This window comes from Empidonax traillii, unplaced genomic scaffold, assembly GCF_003031625.1.
Source record: "Empidonax traillii isolate 1590-97213 ecotype Southwest subspecies unplaced genomic scaffold, ASM303162v1 scaffold798:size368312, whole genome shotgun sequence".
NCBI classification, from domain to species: domain Eukaryota; kingdom Metazoa; phylum Chordata; class Aves; order Passeriformes; family Tyrannidae; genus Empidonax; species Empidonax traillii.
This window is the reverse complement of record NW_020955991.1, coordinates 212,244-226,275: the sequence shown is the minus strand read 5'-3', so window position 1 is coordinate 226,275 and position 14,032 is coordinate 212,244. Positions and strand designations below refer to the sequence as shown.

The window sequence follows — 14,032 nt, the reverse complement described above, 5'->3', positions numbered from 1 at the left end:
GCTGTTGTACTCTAATGTTGAATACACAAGGTGGGGATTGTCACTTGCTTTTAGGGCAGGATGTAACCTTCAGGTTGTGTAAGGTCATCTCAGGGCTGACCTTATCACTCTCAACAACTATCTGGAAGGAGTTTGTACCCAGCAGGGGGTCGACTTCTTCTCCCAGGTAACTAGTGATAGGACAAGAGTGCAAAGTCTTAAGCTGTGCCATGGAAGGTTTAGGCTAGACTTTGGGAAGAATTTGTTCACAGAAAGCATAATTAGACCTTGGCATAGGCTGCCCGGGGAGATGGTGGAGTCACCATCCCTGGAGGTGTTTAAGGGACGATTGTATGTGGAGCTTAGTGCCACCATCTAGTTCATACGGAAATGTTCAGTCATAGGTTGGACTCGATGACCCCAGAGGTATTTTCCAATCTAACTGATTCTGTGATTTGTTGTGATTCTTCATATTTGTTTAGCTCTGTGTGGCACTTCCATAATGCAAATATGCTTGCAGAGAGTGATGGTTTTCACAAAAAAAACCCTGAGAGCCCGAGACATAATGTTAAGAGGCTTCAGTGTTTCTGCGATCTCAAAGTACTTTGCATTAAATCTGAACCTCACAGCAACGCCGCGTTTTGTCTAAAAATCCACTTGGGGCTGAAGAGGCATAGCCTTGCTGTGGCATCGGATCATAAAGACACAGCAATACGCCTGGAGTGTATCTGAGCGCAAACGCTGTATCTGCCTCTATATTCCTATGAACGGTCGGTTTATTCAGCAGCATCTGTCCGTCCCGAGCCCCTGAGAATTCCCGATTCCAACATGGACCCGCAGCGCCACAGCCCGCGGGGCCGGCACCGGCCCCTCCCCGCCAGCGGCACGGGGGGCGGGCCGACCAATCACAGGGCAGCAAGCTCCGGGGGGCGGGGCCAAGCCGTGAGTGGCAGCTGGCGAGATAAACAAGTCGCCGCACTATTCAGCCCCCCACAGCGTGCGGTTAGTGTACTCCGTCCTTTCCGCCCTACACCCCTCCGTCCCTCCCTGCCAGCCAGAGGCGCGGCGTCCGGCCGCGGTCGCCGCTCCCGCCTCTGCCCGCAATGTGAAGAGTCAGCAAGTTCCCAGCGGCCGCTGAAACGCTCCGCTGTCTCCGGGGAGGGCAGTGCGCCGACGCCGCCCGGCCAATGCCTCCCGAGGCATGCCGGGAGTTGTAGTTCTGGCGCCGCGGCGTTCCCGCCCTCGTCGGCGGGGCCGGCGTCCGCAGTCGCACTACGACTCCCGGCAGCCCTCGCGCCGCGCCGCGAGGAGCCCAGTTGAAGCGGGTGGCGGCGGCGGAGCGCTCCCCCCCTCCCCCCCCGGCGAGAAGCCCCAAACCAAAACAAAAACAAACCGCCCCCCGTACCCCACCCCCCCCGCCCGCCGCCCCCACCGAGCCCCAGACATGGCGGCGCCGGGAGGGGGCTCCGCCAGCCGCGGGTGCTGATCGGGCCGCCGCGTCCCCCTGTCCGCCCGTCCCTCCCCGCCCATGGGCGAGACATGGACTACGAGTTCAAGTCGAAGCTGGCGGCCGAGCGCGAGCGGGTGGAGGACCTGTTCGAGTACGAGGGATGCAAGGTGGGCAGAGGCACCTACGGGCACGTCTACAAGGCCCGCCGCAAGGACGGGTAAGGGCCGCGCCGAGTACCCCCTTCCTTGCCCCCTCCTTTTCCCCCCTACCTCGCGCCGGCGCCCTCCGCTCCCCTCTTTTCCCTCCCTCCCCGGAAAGTTTGTGGCAGCGCGGGGATGGAGCGCAGAGCCCGCCTGGCCATCCCCCGCCCGCGCCGTGAGCGGGCCCTGGTGCCCCGGCCCCGGGGGTCGGTGCCCGGCTGCTCAGAATCATAGTCAGTTAGGTTGGAAAAGACTTCTGAGATCGTCGAGTCCAACCTATGACCGAACACCCCCTTGTCAACTAGACCACGGCGCTGGGTGTCATGTCCAGTCTTTCCTTAAATATCTCCGGGGACGGTGACTCCACCACCTCCCAGCGCAGTTCATTCCAATGTCTAATCGCTCTTCCTCTGAAGAAATTATCCTTAATGTCCAACCTAAACCTCGTCCCTCTCTGTCCGCGCTCCACCCCCCTCCATCCCTCGTGATGCGGTGACAGCCGGCTGTGCCCTTTGGGGTCGCCTTTGGGTTTTCACGCCGTGTTTCAGGTCGCTGCCTTTCATCTTTTGTGTGACCACGTTCGTGCTTTGACATTCTGCTTTGAGAACTCGCAGGGGATTGGAAAGCGAGCAAGTTTGATGCCACGAGCACCTGACTACCGACCGCTGCTCCCCAGATGCTCCCGCCCGAGTGGCCCGGGAAGCTCCCGGGACGTGTGTTGGTCCCTGGTCTGGTCCCAGCCCCAGGTACCCCACTGAACCCAGAGCCGAGCAGGCTTGGCTTGATGGCGTGTCTGGGATAATCTTTGCCAGCAGAACTGGCAGCTTCTGCCCAGTACCCACGCACAGGTGTGTGGGAGGTGTGTCTCCATCAGTTTCCCATGAGAGAGCACGATACACCTGTCTCAAACACCTGGCTGGTAGCGAGATCCAAAGAGGTCATTTAGCCATTAAGTCCATGTACGTTGGATAAGCAAGGGTTCCTCCCCTTCCCTGGGGAAGAGAGAGCTTGCACCATGGGGTAGATATTTCATAGATGCACTTCCATGCGCTGTGGTTGAGAAAGCGGTGGGGAGCTCAGATTGCAATTTGGGATTGCTTGGCTGGTGTGCAGTTGTTGAAGGGGAGCAGTCCAGGTGTGGGTTCCAAATACAACCCTTTGCTTTCAGAAGAGCCGTTAAGCCCTTTATCACCGTGGAGTGTGATTAGTGCACAAACATAGACTACATTTGCAGAAGTGTTCTCCACATACTATAAAGTCCAATAAAATGTACTTGCAAATTAGAGGTGATCCCTTTCTATCAGAGAGCTAAAGGCTAAAGCCTTCCATTATAGCCAACTGAAACTTTGAAAAAGATGAGACTGAATGTGGAAAAGTGACAACTTTTACATAAAATTTTGGAATTGGTTAACGGAACACTGCTACTTTAGATTAGCAGAGAAATTGAGGGAGTTTTCTGTAGGAGTAAATTGCATTCATGCGTGACTTGACAATTTAAACTCTGAGGTAAGAGGCTGTAGTATCAAAGTGATTAACAACTGAAAGGTAGCACACTAATTCCAGTGGAGGATTAAATGCCAGGAAATGAGCTCTGATTCTAACTAGCTTGCTCTGCAACCTTAGGAATACTAGAGCGTAGCTAACTTGAAAAGGAAATATTAAAGCTTTTCCAGGTATTACAGCTGCCTCTGAACTCTTCCAATATCTTTGGGTTAAGTGAAAAAAGAGTTTTGTCTGTTTATAACTTAACTGTTTGATTTCCGTCATCTGCACTGGTAAACGATCTCAGGAATTACATGGGTGCTACAAGGCACCATAGAGGACATGTCTTCAAAATGCCTACAGTAATAATAGTATTTCAAATGCAAATGGGTGGTAGTAAAGCAAAAGTAAACATGATAAAAAGATAGCTTATGTGTCAGAGCTGGGACTAATCAAAGGGAGACCTTGAGCCATTAAGAAAGGTAACTGGTAAACGGAAGTGCAAAGTTTCAGTGCTGTCAGATAGATTGACATGTAATATAATATGGCACATGCAACTGTACTCAAGGGGTTTTACTTCACAGAGTTTGGAAACTGGCTTATTCTTTCTTTTTAATTTTTTTATTTATTTTTGTTTGTTTTTATGGCATTGGTGAGTTCACTCTTAGTTGCTTTTGTGTAACTTTAGGATTTTGGATAAAAGTAGGATGTGAACAAATTAGAAAAAAAATTTAGAAAACAACCAGAATCATGAAGATAGGATGATTTCCTTATGTAACTACCTAGCTAAAGTATATCTGTGGGTTGGAGGATATTTAGCATTAGTTCTTAACTTTAAGGGGTCTTTAATGACAGAGAGAAACTTTCTCCTATGTTGCCAACAGAAACCTAGCAGAGGTGCATACTTATTGTGTGCTGATCACTGAGGCATTTTGAGCCTCGTGTAAAGGAATTCTTCTATGGCTGGTCATAGAGGCTGTTTCAGTATTTCTAATTTGCAAGGCATTCCTGTATAAAAAGGAAGAGATTCTGGCTACTTGCTTCGTATAGTCAATTTACGGTCTCAGGGGCCTGAGGGCAATAAGAACCTTGTAGCTCTGCAGAAATTCTACTGAGAGCCTGTCACTTCACATTTCAAAAACTTGGCGTATAAAGTTTATGAAATAGTAAAATGTGTTTATACGGAGCTTGGCAAGCTGTTCGATAAAATGCTTGTAAAAAAAGTGTTTGCACTGCTTAGATTTCCATGAATGGTTTGGGCACAAAGCAGTTTTTTGACAAAGTAACAGCTTAGTTTGGCTTTTTCAGCCTGGAGTAGAATATCATTTGGGCATGTTTCTAGTGAGCTAACTTATTGCTATGAAAGTTAAGAGACAATTTTTTTTTTTCCAAATAGACAGATTTGAACAATGTTAGTGTGGCATTTCCATGCACTGCATGAACAAGTTTTTAAAGACGTTGAGCACCTGCAGCTTCTATTTACTTCAGTAGTGTTTGTGTAGTCTGATGAGGTCTAGAGGTACTACCTGTGTTACACATTTAGCTAAATCAGGCACCTGGGTTTGTGAAACTTTCATTAATATCTTTGTAGTCTGGAAGGGGTAGAAAATAGGTATTTATATATGGTTTATTTCAGTATACGCTGAAACTGGACCAGTGGCTTAGAGGGTGTAAATCATGATATAAGACTCTGACAACAGCATTGCAATCATATGTCAAGTTTTTAGCTCTTTTTTTTGGACACATCCATGTCTGCTAAGTAAAACAAAGAATGCAATTTTTCCAGTTATGATTAGGAAAGTGTGGTTTTATTCCATGCCTTACCTCTTCCCTCGTTGTGTTCCTTGCCACTTCTTTGATCACAGTTTAACCTACACTGTTGTTCGTAGTTGTTTTCACTTCCTGTATCTCCTTTGCATACAAGAGACAATTTTTAAGATGAAGCGAGGTTTGGAAATTCTGCAGTTTGTTGTGTATGCCTGAATTATTTTCTTTTACTCTTTCAGAATGATCAGTCTTTAGGTCCAGGCTACTACAAAGTATTTCTGTTCCTTCACCAGGATGTCAGTTCACCTGCAGGAGGATCTTTGTATGAGTCAGCAAGCTTAAAAGATCCCACTGTTGGTTCGTCGGGAGCGCAAGGAATAGTGGGATGCATGAGTCAAGCAGAAAATAGGCCACTCTGTTCCTCATCCTATAGCAGCGGCAGGGGATGCAACACTTGCAAAAGCTGGAATCTTCATGTGAATAAAACCTTTCTAGTTATTGCTGCTTCTGCTTACCTTTAAATAAACAGTTGAGCCGACTGTTTTCTCACAATCTGTGGTTATTTTATTTTTCTTTGACTTGCTACCTGGGTTTGGGAACAGGTTATTAAAAATATTATTTATATAGCTACTTGGAAAGAAAAAAATTTTAAATTCATTTTAATCTGTATGTTTCAAAACACCTTTCAAAAAGCAAGTATATGTTTTTTTATCTTGTTATGGAGGGAATGACAGAAATATGGAGTGATCAGCTTTCAGAACGATGGCAGCAGAAGCGCCAGGGTTTGTATCCTGGGCAGTTCCCAGGCTCACCACCTGCTCAGTAGCTGGTGCTGCCCTGGCAGGCCCTTTTGCCATGTTACCCTTTGGCAAGTATGACAGGTTTGGCACTACCCTGTAATGTACAATGTATCAGTTAACAAAGTGTCTAAATTTATATGCTACTGTAGTAATATACTTTTTTTTAAAAAAAAGAGGAAGCCACTATTTGTAACTTGGCAGGTTACTTTATTGTTTGGAAGTTACAGGTACATTAACAGTACAGTTGATATAAAACAGGTTTCACTTTGTCTGCCTAATATGGAGTTCCCTTTTGGAAATTGGGTAACAGTGACTCAAGTCCAAAAATGTGGCGTACAGGCGTAGGAATGGGAAGACAAATGAAATATTCTTTCCCTTCTCTCTCCCCTGTTTTTCAGTACTGGAAGTTTGTAACTGAGAAGGAGAGGCTATTTTCCTCCTTGGACTGATACTAGTGTGCAGAGTCATTGATGTAAAGTTCTTGACTTACAGCTTTCAAGTCCACATAAGAATCGAGTATCTCATTTGTGGCAGTGTTGAAGATCAGGTTCGATGGGGCTTTGAGCAACCTGGTCTAGTGAAAGGTGTCCCCGCACATGGCAGGGAAGTTGGAACTAGATATTTAAAATTTCTTCCTACCCAAAGTGTTCTTTGACAGGCAGAGCATAGGATGAGAAAGAAGAATGAATTACATAGCCAAGGCAAGTATATAATCTAACATAGGAATGCTGCTTGTGGTTCTGGCTGTGTAACCTTTTTTGTTTTAGTTTTTTTACTTGATGACTCTTATTTGTTTGAAGCAAAAGTGGGAAAATATTAAGGGAGAAAAAAATAACCTGCTGTGAGGCATGGCTCCATTGCAAAAGCAAAATTTCTCCTGGGAAACTCGCTCTATTTGGGGTTTCTGCTAATATCATGATATTGTTCAGATGTTAAATCTGGTCACACTTATGACTCCGATCAGTGTGGTGTTAGAAAACTTAAAGTGTAGAAGCAGCAAAAGTAATCCACTCGATCTCCTAAATCAGTATTCATGTAACAATTAATTTGTGTACTGTTCTCCCTGCACTGTTATTCTGTAAAACTTAAATTGCATAAAAACTTAAATAGCAGGATTTTGTCAGGAGAGGCAACTTGCGCTCAAGTTAGTTAAATGGTAGAAATGAACAATGTTGGTGGTAAAATCACAGGGGAATGAGTACTGCAGTTACGTTTGCTGTTAGGAGAGAGGAAATTCATTGATGTGGGATTGTACTCCCTTGAATGTTAAACTGGAATATTATGCAGCGATGCGAGTTCATACTTGTAAGATATTTGAGGGTCTATAATAGTTTATGTATTTATGTCTTATTTCCTCTATTTGACGTCTCAAATGTGAGTAATTTGAGTCTTCAGCTGCAGTTGCTGTTTACTAATGTAAACCTGCGAGAGGCTAAATCACAGAATTATTGACCAAAGTCGGAACGCAATGATATTTGATCCTGAACAATTACCGCCTCTCTGCAGCAAAATCTCTATTAGTTATGGTACTTAAAGGCGGTGGTTTGCTGCCCACTTTTAGGTTATTTTTTTTTCCTCTGATGAAACTCCTTAGCTAGAAGGTATAAAACACCTGAAGGTTTTTATGCTGAAGGTGTTTATGCTTTGCTATAATCTCTCAAAACCCAAGTAAACCTAAGTACTAGATTTACCTGTATGAAAATACTTATTACCACTGAATGCTCTCAATATGTCTGAGAAGAAGCAGCAGAACTAAACCAAACCTGTCTAACTAGTTGCCTGTAAGGCATTCTAATAGAAAAGTCCCCAGTCTAGGAAGAGATAAATAGTAGTCATAATTGTGCCTTACTGAAAGCTGCTGGTGCAACTATACCATGGCCTTGCTTCCTGCCCAAGAGATAGTGCAAGTGGTGATGAGTAGTTTTTATTGCTTCCCACAGACTCTTGCACATGGTCTCTCCCGTGGCTATTTTGTCCTTTCTCTGTTACTCACCCTGAAATTTAAGTGCAGAAATGAGCTGTAAAGCTCATCATTGCCTTTCAGAAAGCAAATTGCATTCAGCTGACGTTTTATTTGCTACTGTGGCAAGCAAAAAGGTGGTGTGGTGCTGGTAGGAGCTTGAGGAAGAAAGGAGGTGAATGAAATGTAGAAGAGGTTGTGTTTTAGAGGAAGAGATGAAGATTTTTACCAAGCTTGCAGAGGAAGAGTCATACATAAATTAGCCCATAATAAGCTGTGAAGGAAAACCTATGAAAGTTTAGTGGTGTTTATTTTTTTAAGAAGTGAGGAGAATAAGAAGTTTTGTGTTATTGAGTGAGGGGGTTAGGAGTTTTCTAGTAGTGCTGCAGGAAAAGGAAGTAAAGAACTTGAGGGGGGGAAAAAGATTCCTTTCTGCCCCCGCCCCCCCCCCCGGCAAAGCACGGTAGAACAGGGGCTAGGTCAGAAACTAAATACTTCTCATGTGAACTACTTGACATAGAAATTTAATATGTTGGTGTATTTCTGGGTCATCCAGTCTAATCTGTTATATTGTAGGTAGAAGTGTAGAAGTTCCTTTCATAAATTTATTTTCAGCATGGTTATTTTCACATCGTGCATGATTTAAAAAGAAACCAAAATCAGCGAAAACCCCAAGCCCCAGAAATTGCCCTGATTCACAACACTACCCCAAGCCCCAGAAATTGCCCTGATTCACAACATGTTTGCACAAGTTACCAGAATTTCTGTGGAATGTCCCAACCAAATTGTGTTAGAGATTTATCAGTAACATTAAATTTTCCTGTATGTTTTGAAAATACCTACTGAAATGGCTCGTTTGCTTCTTCTGTGATCTTAATCAAGCTCTTGACTTGCATAGGTGTCTTCTGACCCAAGTCTTTCTCCTCTGTATTTAACTAGTGAGTTCTGTGTTGTCAAGTAAGATTCTGTTTGCATGTGCTGGCTGCTGCTTTGTGTTCAGTTGAGGAGAAGGAATAGTCTGTGTGTGATTGGAAGGGAAGGAATTGCTAGCAGAAGTGATTGGCAGCTCTTACGTTCAACTTCCAAAGATACGTCATTTCTTGAGCTTCCTTGGTGGCATTTGAGAGCTGACATAGGCTGCATTTTTTTTTTTTTTTACTGAAATAAAGTGTTAGAACTTAAAAAAGATTTATTTGTTTCAATAACAGCGTGATTGCCTGAAGGAATGCTGAAATTGGTCCAGAACAACTACTTTTAGAATAAACTGGATAACTCAGTATGTGACTTTAGGAAATGAAGAACAGTTTCTACTTGTATAGCAAATACAAGAAGTTTATTGTTTTGACTTGACTTATGAGTTTCATGTTATCTAAATAATTTAAGTTTATAAAGGACCTCCCAGCTCTGAGGGCTTGGTTTACATGGTTCACTTGACTGAAAGTTAGATGACTGACAGATAACAGTGCTAGTTGTGATGATACTAGAAATTATTATGCCTCCTGTGAAGTTCACTATCTCAACAGATTCAAGAAGAAAAAAAATTCAGATATCTTTTAAATAAAAAATTAGTTTCTGTTAAAATCCTAAGAGTCTTTAAATCAATTGATACTTAACTTCTCTATCTGAATTTTTAATTAATATTTTCTTAGACTTTTCTGTGGGAGCACAGCCTTTCATTTGGCAGTGGGGGTTTTTTGAGAGCCTATGAATTATTAGTGTATGTAATAAGACTGAAAGGGAAGGAATGTTGTAGAGATAGTGTTAACCGACTTTTTCAAAATGCAAGTCTGTAAGTGTGGGTTGGGTTTTTTGGTTGGTGTGGGGGTTTTTTTGTTTATTTAATTTTACTTTATTGGAAAGCAGGGCTGACTTTTCTGGTTGTGAGAAAGATTGGAGGAGCTGGGATTACTGTAATAGTGGATCTCTGAAGAATATTGTTCATGTTTGCTTCTGTCTTTCCTGGGATTAGCAATCTTAAAAAAAATATTTTCAGATGAGGCCACTGTATAACTCGTATGTTTTTGCCTCTGTTGTCATCTGTTTTCTACAAAGTTCATGATCCTGGTATATTCTAGAGTTGTTTGCCTGGTAGGTGAAACCACACTGTGGTTCGGCTTTTCAGTAGGCAAAGCAGTGGCTGTAGCTTCCTGTGTGTGCTGGCAATGTCAGATTGCTTACTTAAGTGTAAGGGTTCTGGGCTAAATAAGAGCACAGATATGAACTGGGGAAAGCCTCGGACAATATCGCTTTAAATGTGTTCCCATAAACTGGGCCTTGCGTGCGGTATGATTATTTTTTTGTTCACTCTGTGCTGACTTAAGTAGAAGATGCCATTGATTTCTTTTCGCAGCTAAGTGAAAATAAGTGTCACAGGCAATTGACTTGGAGGCAGAAGCTAGATCTGCTGGAATGGAAACTACATCCAGAGGTATGCTTCACTATTTTGAAGCAATATATCTGGTTTCCTCATGCATTAGTTGCAGGAAGAATCAATCCTTTTTATGTGGCCAGAAGGTTTTCTGGCTTTTTGTTCCTCCTTTCTTTTGCTGTCTTTATTAGAGCATTTGGAAGCATTCACACAGGTAATGCTGGGATTCTGCTTTGACTGCAGTTTTCCTTGACTCTCCCACCTCATTGGTAGTAGTGTGGGGTCTGAGAGCCTGAAGAGATCTGATGATGGAAAGGTCACTCATGCGTGACGATTCTAGCAGCATGAGATTAATTGTTTGACTCCTAAGTATGTTGTTTTGAGGAAGACGCTTCTTATGGCTCACGAATTCTGCAAATTCAAAGGTGTTTGGAGAAAATGCTCACCTGTGTTAATACTCCATGAATTATCACGGGTTCATGCTAAGATTTAACACTTTGCACATTGGGAAATGCCATTTTCATTCCTTTAGTTCATTATCACTAGTGCAGTTGAGAGTGGGGGTCACCCATGTCTTCAAATGTGTCTATTCCTGAAACAGAGTTTCTCTATCAGTTGTTGCCCTGTTTTCCTGGACCTTGTCGACTTAAAAGTTATGTTCATATCTTTTGATTAAAACCAGTCATTGTACTGGATAACCAGTTGTTCCTTGCCCAGTTCTGTCATGCTCCAAATGAGAAACAGGGGTAGACAAATTGCCAAATTTAGTTTGACCTTCAGTTCAGAACAACCAAGAGACTGTTACAAGTTGAATGCCATTTACTCTACCTTCAGCTTGACTTCAGTGATAGGAAAAAACAGCATAAAACTTCATCCAAGCAGTGCTCTTAAACCTCAGAAGGAGTGTGAGAGAAACCTATTCTGACTATGAGACATGCAGTTTTAAAGTTCAAAGGAAGCAGAAGATGGCTCGCTTTCTCCAGGACAGGGTAGGATGATTGCTGACTAAAAGCCTTATTTTTTGTTGAGAAGTAGCCAGACTCTCTTAGTGGCTGGAATAAAGGCATCTAAGCTTGTGAAATCCTAATCCTCTCACACTGAAGTGAAGAAAACAAAGTGGAGAGTCTTCACTCAAAAACCCATCAAAAATGATGATTTTTTTCCCTATTTTTTTTTATGTTTCAGAGTGAGTTAAATTAGAGCTCGTGGTGACTTCATGGAGTTTCATTCTGGCCCTTATACCTTCTTGTGAGGATGTTTTTTCAAAGTTTTTGCAACTTTCCAACTGTAACAAATGTGCTCTTTCTCACTGTGCATACAGAATTTGGATCTTGATCTGGGTTGCAGCTTTTGTATCTCTAGGCCAATTTACTTATTTAAGAATTACATCCACATTGTGTTAGTAAGCTTTCACATAGGTCTAGCTCTGAGAATCAAAAATTTTACCGTAGATGGTTTGAACTAGGAAGTCTGAAGGAAAAGAAGACAGAAAACTTGTAATATGTCTCTGATAAATATGGGCTTTCAGGTGTATAAGAAGAAGTGCTTGATTGTGTCATGGGCCAAAAAAAGGAAAACTGAGTAACTGCAGCTTTTAGGCCATTGTCTTTCTGATAGGTTTTACATTGAGTTGATAATTTTGTTTATTCTGCTATAACTGAACCTCATATATTATAAGAATTTAGAAAAAAATATACATCTGATGTTACAAATATGTTCTTGCCAAAAAGATCCCAAAGAAATAAAGCTGCAGTATTTAGCCAGATTTAGCACTACAGAGAAAGGGACGTAATGCACATTAAGCTGGGCTGTGTAGTCCTGGCTTCAGGACCTGTAGTTACAAAAGTCCAAAACCAGACAGCTAATGTTCTTCGCACTTAATGTTATTTGTAAGTATTCTTCTTAGATGATTTTATGAAGCAAACAGCAGATTCTTTTTTGGCGTAGTCTAAAGGACTCTGTGTCTGTGGCCTTGATACATAATTCACTGATAATTAAGCGGTTGTCTAATCTTTATTTCAGAGGTATTTTGCTCCTTGCTGCTGCTGTTCCTTGTTTTAAGGTAGCAACTCCTCACATGCAGTATCCTTTCTGGAATGGAGGTATTTCCTAAATCTATTCATTATCTGTAATCAAGGCTGTCTGTAAAGAAATAAAATCAGGTACAGCTCTATCCTCTCCTGTAATATAGCAAATGCTGGAAGAAATTATCTGGAGCAGCAGAATAATTTTAAAGCTTTCAAGGTTTAATTGGAAGACTAAAGTTTTTATTTTTACAAACAGGCTGACAAGTCCACTTAGCCCAATCTGTCATAAATTGTATGAAATTCACAGTTCTCAGTCACTCAGATGCTTTGGAGCCAGTCTTATTTTAGCAATGGCAGCATCCCCACAACTGATTGAAATCTCTGTGAAACTTCATCAATAAATTTGGTGTGAGGGTGGCAGTGACTGAAGTTGTGCTTTCTTTCTGTACAAATTCAAAGTTTTATTATTATAGTTTAAAGGCTAAATTTTAATAAGGTTAAGGTTAATAAAATTCCAGTGGTCTGTTATTACAGAGATCTTAAAGATACGTCTGTGGCTGTAATGTGAAATAGTCTGTAATTTTTTTAACAATTAGAAGGTATCTGTTCTACAAAGATTTGCTTTCAGTTTTCTGAATTAGAAACTACTGGAATAAAGGAAAGAGGGTATAGTTAGGTTATGTGCAGTGGTGCTGGAATAGCCCCAGTCTTCTCACACTGATATTAAGAGACCTCTACTTCTCACTCCCAGTCTAGTGAAATCATAGCTGGGAAAAGGCATATTTTTTTAATAACAGAAAATCTTATCAGTGCTTTTAAAGAACTCATGTGGTTGTGGATTTCTTTTAAATTTTTGCTTACCATCCTTACTGTTTTATATGTTGAGTTTCTTATGTAGCTCTCAAAACGAACTAATGTAAATGCATTGAAGTTCAACATGTATACTGTTGGCTAGAAATAAATTAAGATCGGCCTTCAGATTCACAACTTCTGCCATTTGTGGCTGGTTGCTGTGTGGATGAAAAGGAGTTGGCTGAACTGCTGACTGGATAAGGCTTGATACGGTTGGAGGATAATGGTAAAAGAAAATTACTTTCCTAGTCTGTTGAACATGCACCCCAGTGACACCATATGGGGATTTTTTTGATCTCGTAGTTCTTTTGGCTTAATGACTGTTTCTATAAGCATAAAAAACACTAAAGTGTAAGAATTAATCAGTTTTTGGGAAGGATTTAGGTCTCTTTTTCCAGTCAGTCATAGACACATTTTTTTGGTAGTTTTACCTTTGTAAAGGGCTATGGCCATGTGCTATGTGTAGGATTAAATCTGAGCAGCTTGCAAAAGGTAACCAGTCAGTGATCAGTTTAGGCTGCCGTGTTCCAGATGAGTTTTTCCGTTGGCTTCCAGCTGTGCTCCAAGGTCATGGTTTTGCCTGTTCTTGGTGGGGGGAAGTTTGCAACTCTCCATGATCTCCTGCTGAGTGATTAACTTTACGCTGCCTGGCAGCAGTTAAACAAAGTGATCAGAGCGTAACCAGATACCTGTATGGACGTTGTGTTCCAGGCAGTGAAGGACGCTGAACTCCACAGTGTTCCCAGGCTTTGTCCTACAAAGTCACAAATGCTTAAATTCCTTTAGTGTCGTCACAAGGGTGAATTGTTGTTGTTTTCTATTACTTTTTTTTTCAACTAGGTGTCAGAATGTTTTTATGATGCACTTTTTTGTTTAAGAAAATGGGCACTTTAATTATTATTTAATTATGGTATTGTGTACTTAATTTAAGAGAGTTATTATTAATAGATACTGTAATGATAATATCTGTGTTAACTGATGTGATAGTCACAGTTGTAGCTTCAGAGTGATTGTAGTCTTTCAAGCTAGTTCCTTGATGTGGATAATTATTTCTGAAGTTTGGATTTATGTTAAATTATCTGTAAATTCAAGAGGAACCATCACGGAAAGTTTTAAAATTTGAATAATAGGGATAAAACAATAGTTT

The 14,032-nt window shown here is 41.9% G+C and overlaps 1 protein-coding gene across 3 annotated transcripts in view; it reads left to right on the top strand.

Annotated features, from left to right (window-relative positions):
* The first annotated feature begins 1,331 nt into the window (after nucleotides 1-1,331).
* CDK19 (cyclin dependent kinase 19) overlaps nucleotides 1,332-14,032 on the top strand; it is a 112,429-nt gene continuing 99,728 nt past the window's right edge. The window contains exon 1 of one of the 3 annotated variants that reach the window (XM_027901559.1): nucleotides 1,332-1,596. In XM_027901559.1, the coding sequence (XP_027757360.1) occupies nucleotides 1,508-1,596 (89 nt within the window). In that variant the 5' untranslated portion in view covers nucleotides 1,332-1,507. Of the gene's footprint in view, nucleotides 1,647-14,032 lie in introns of all 3 variants that reach the window. The other 2 variants (XM_027901560.1, XM_027901558.1) reach the window with 2 other exon arrangements.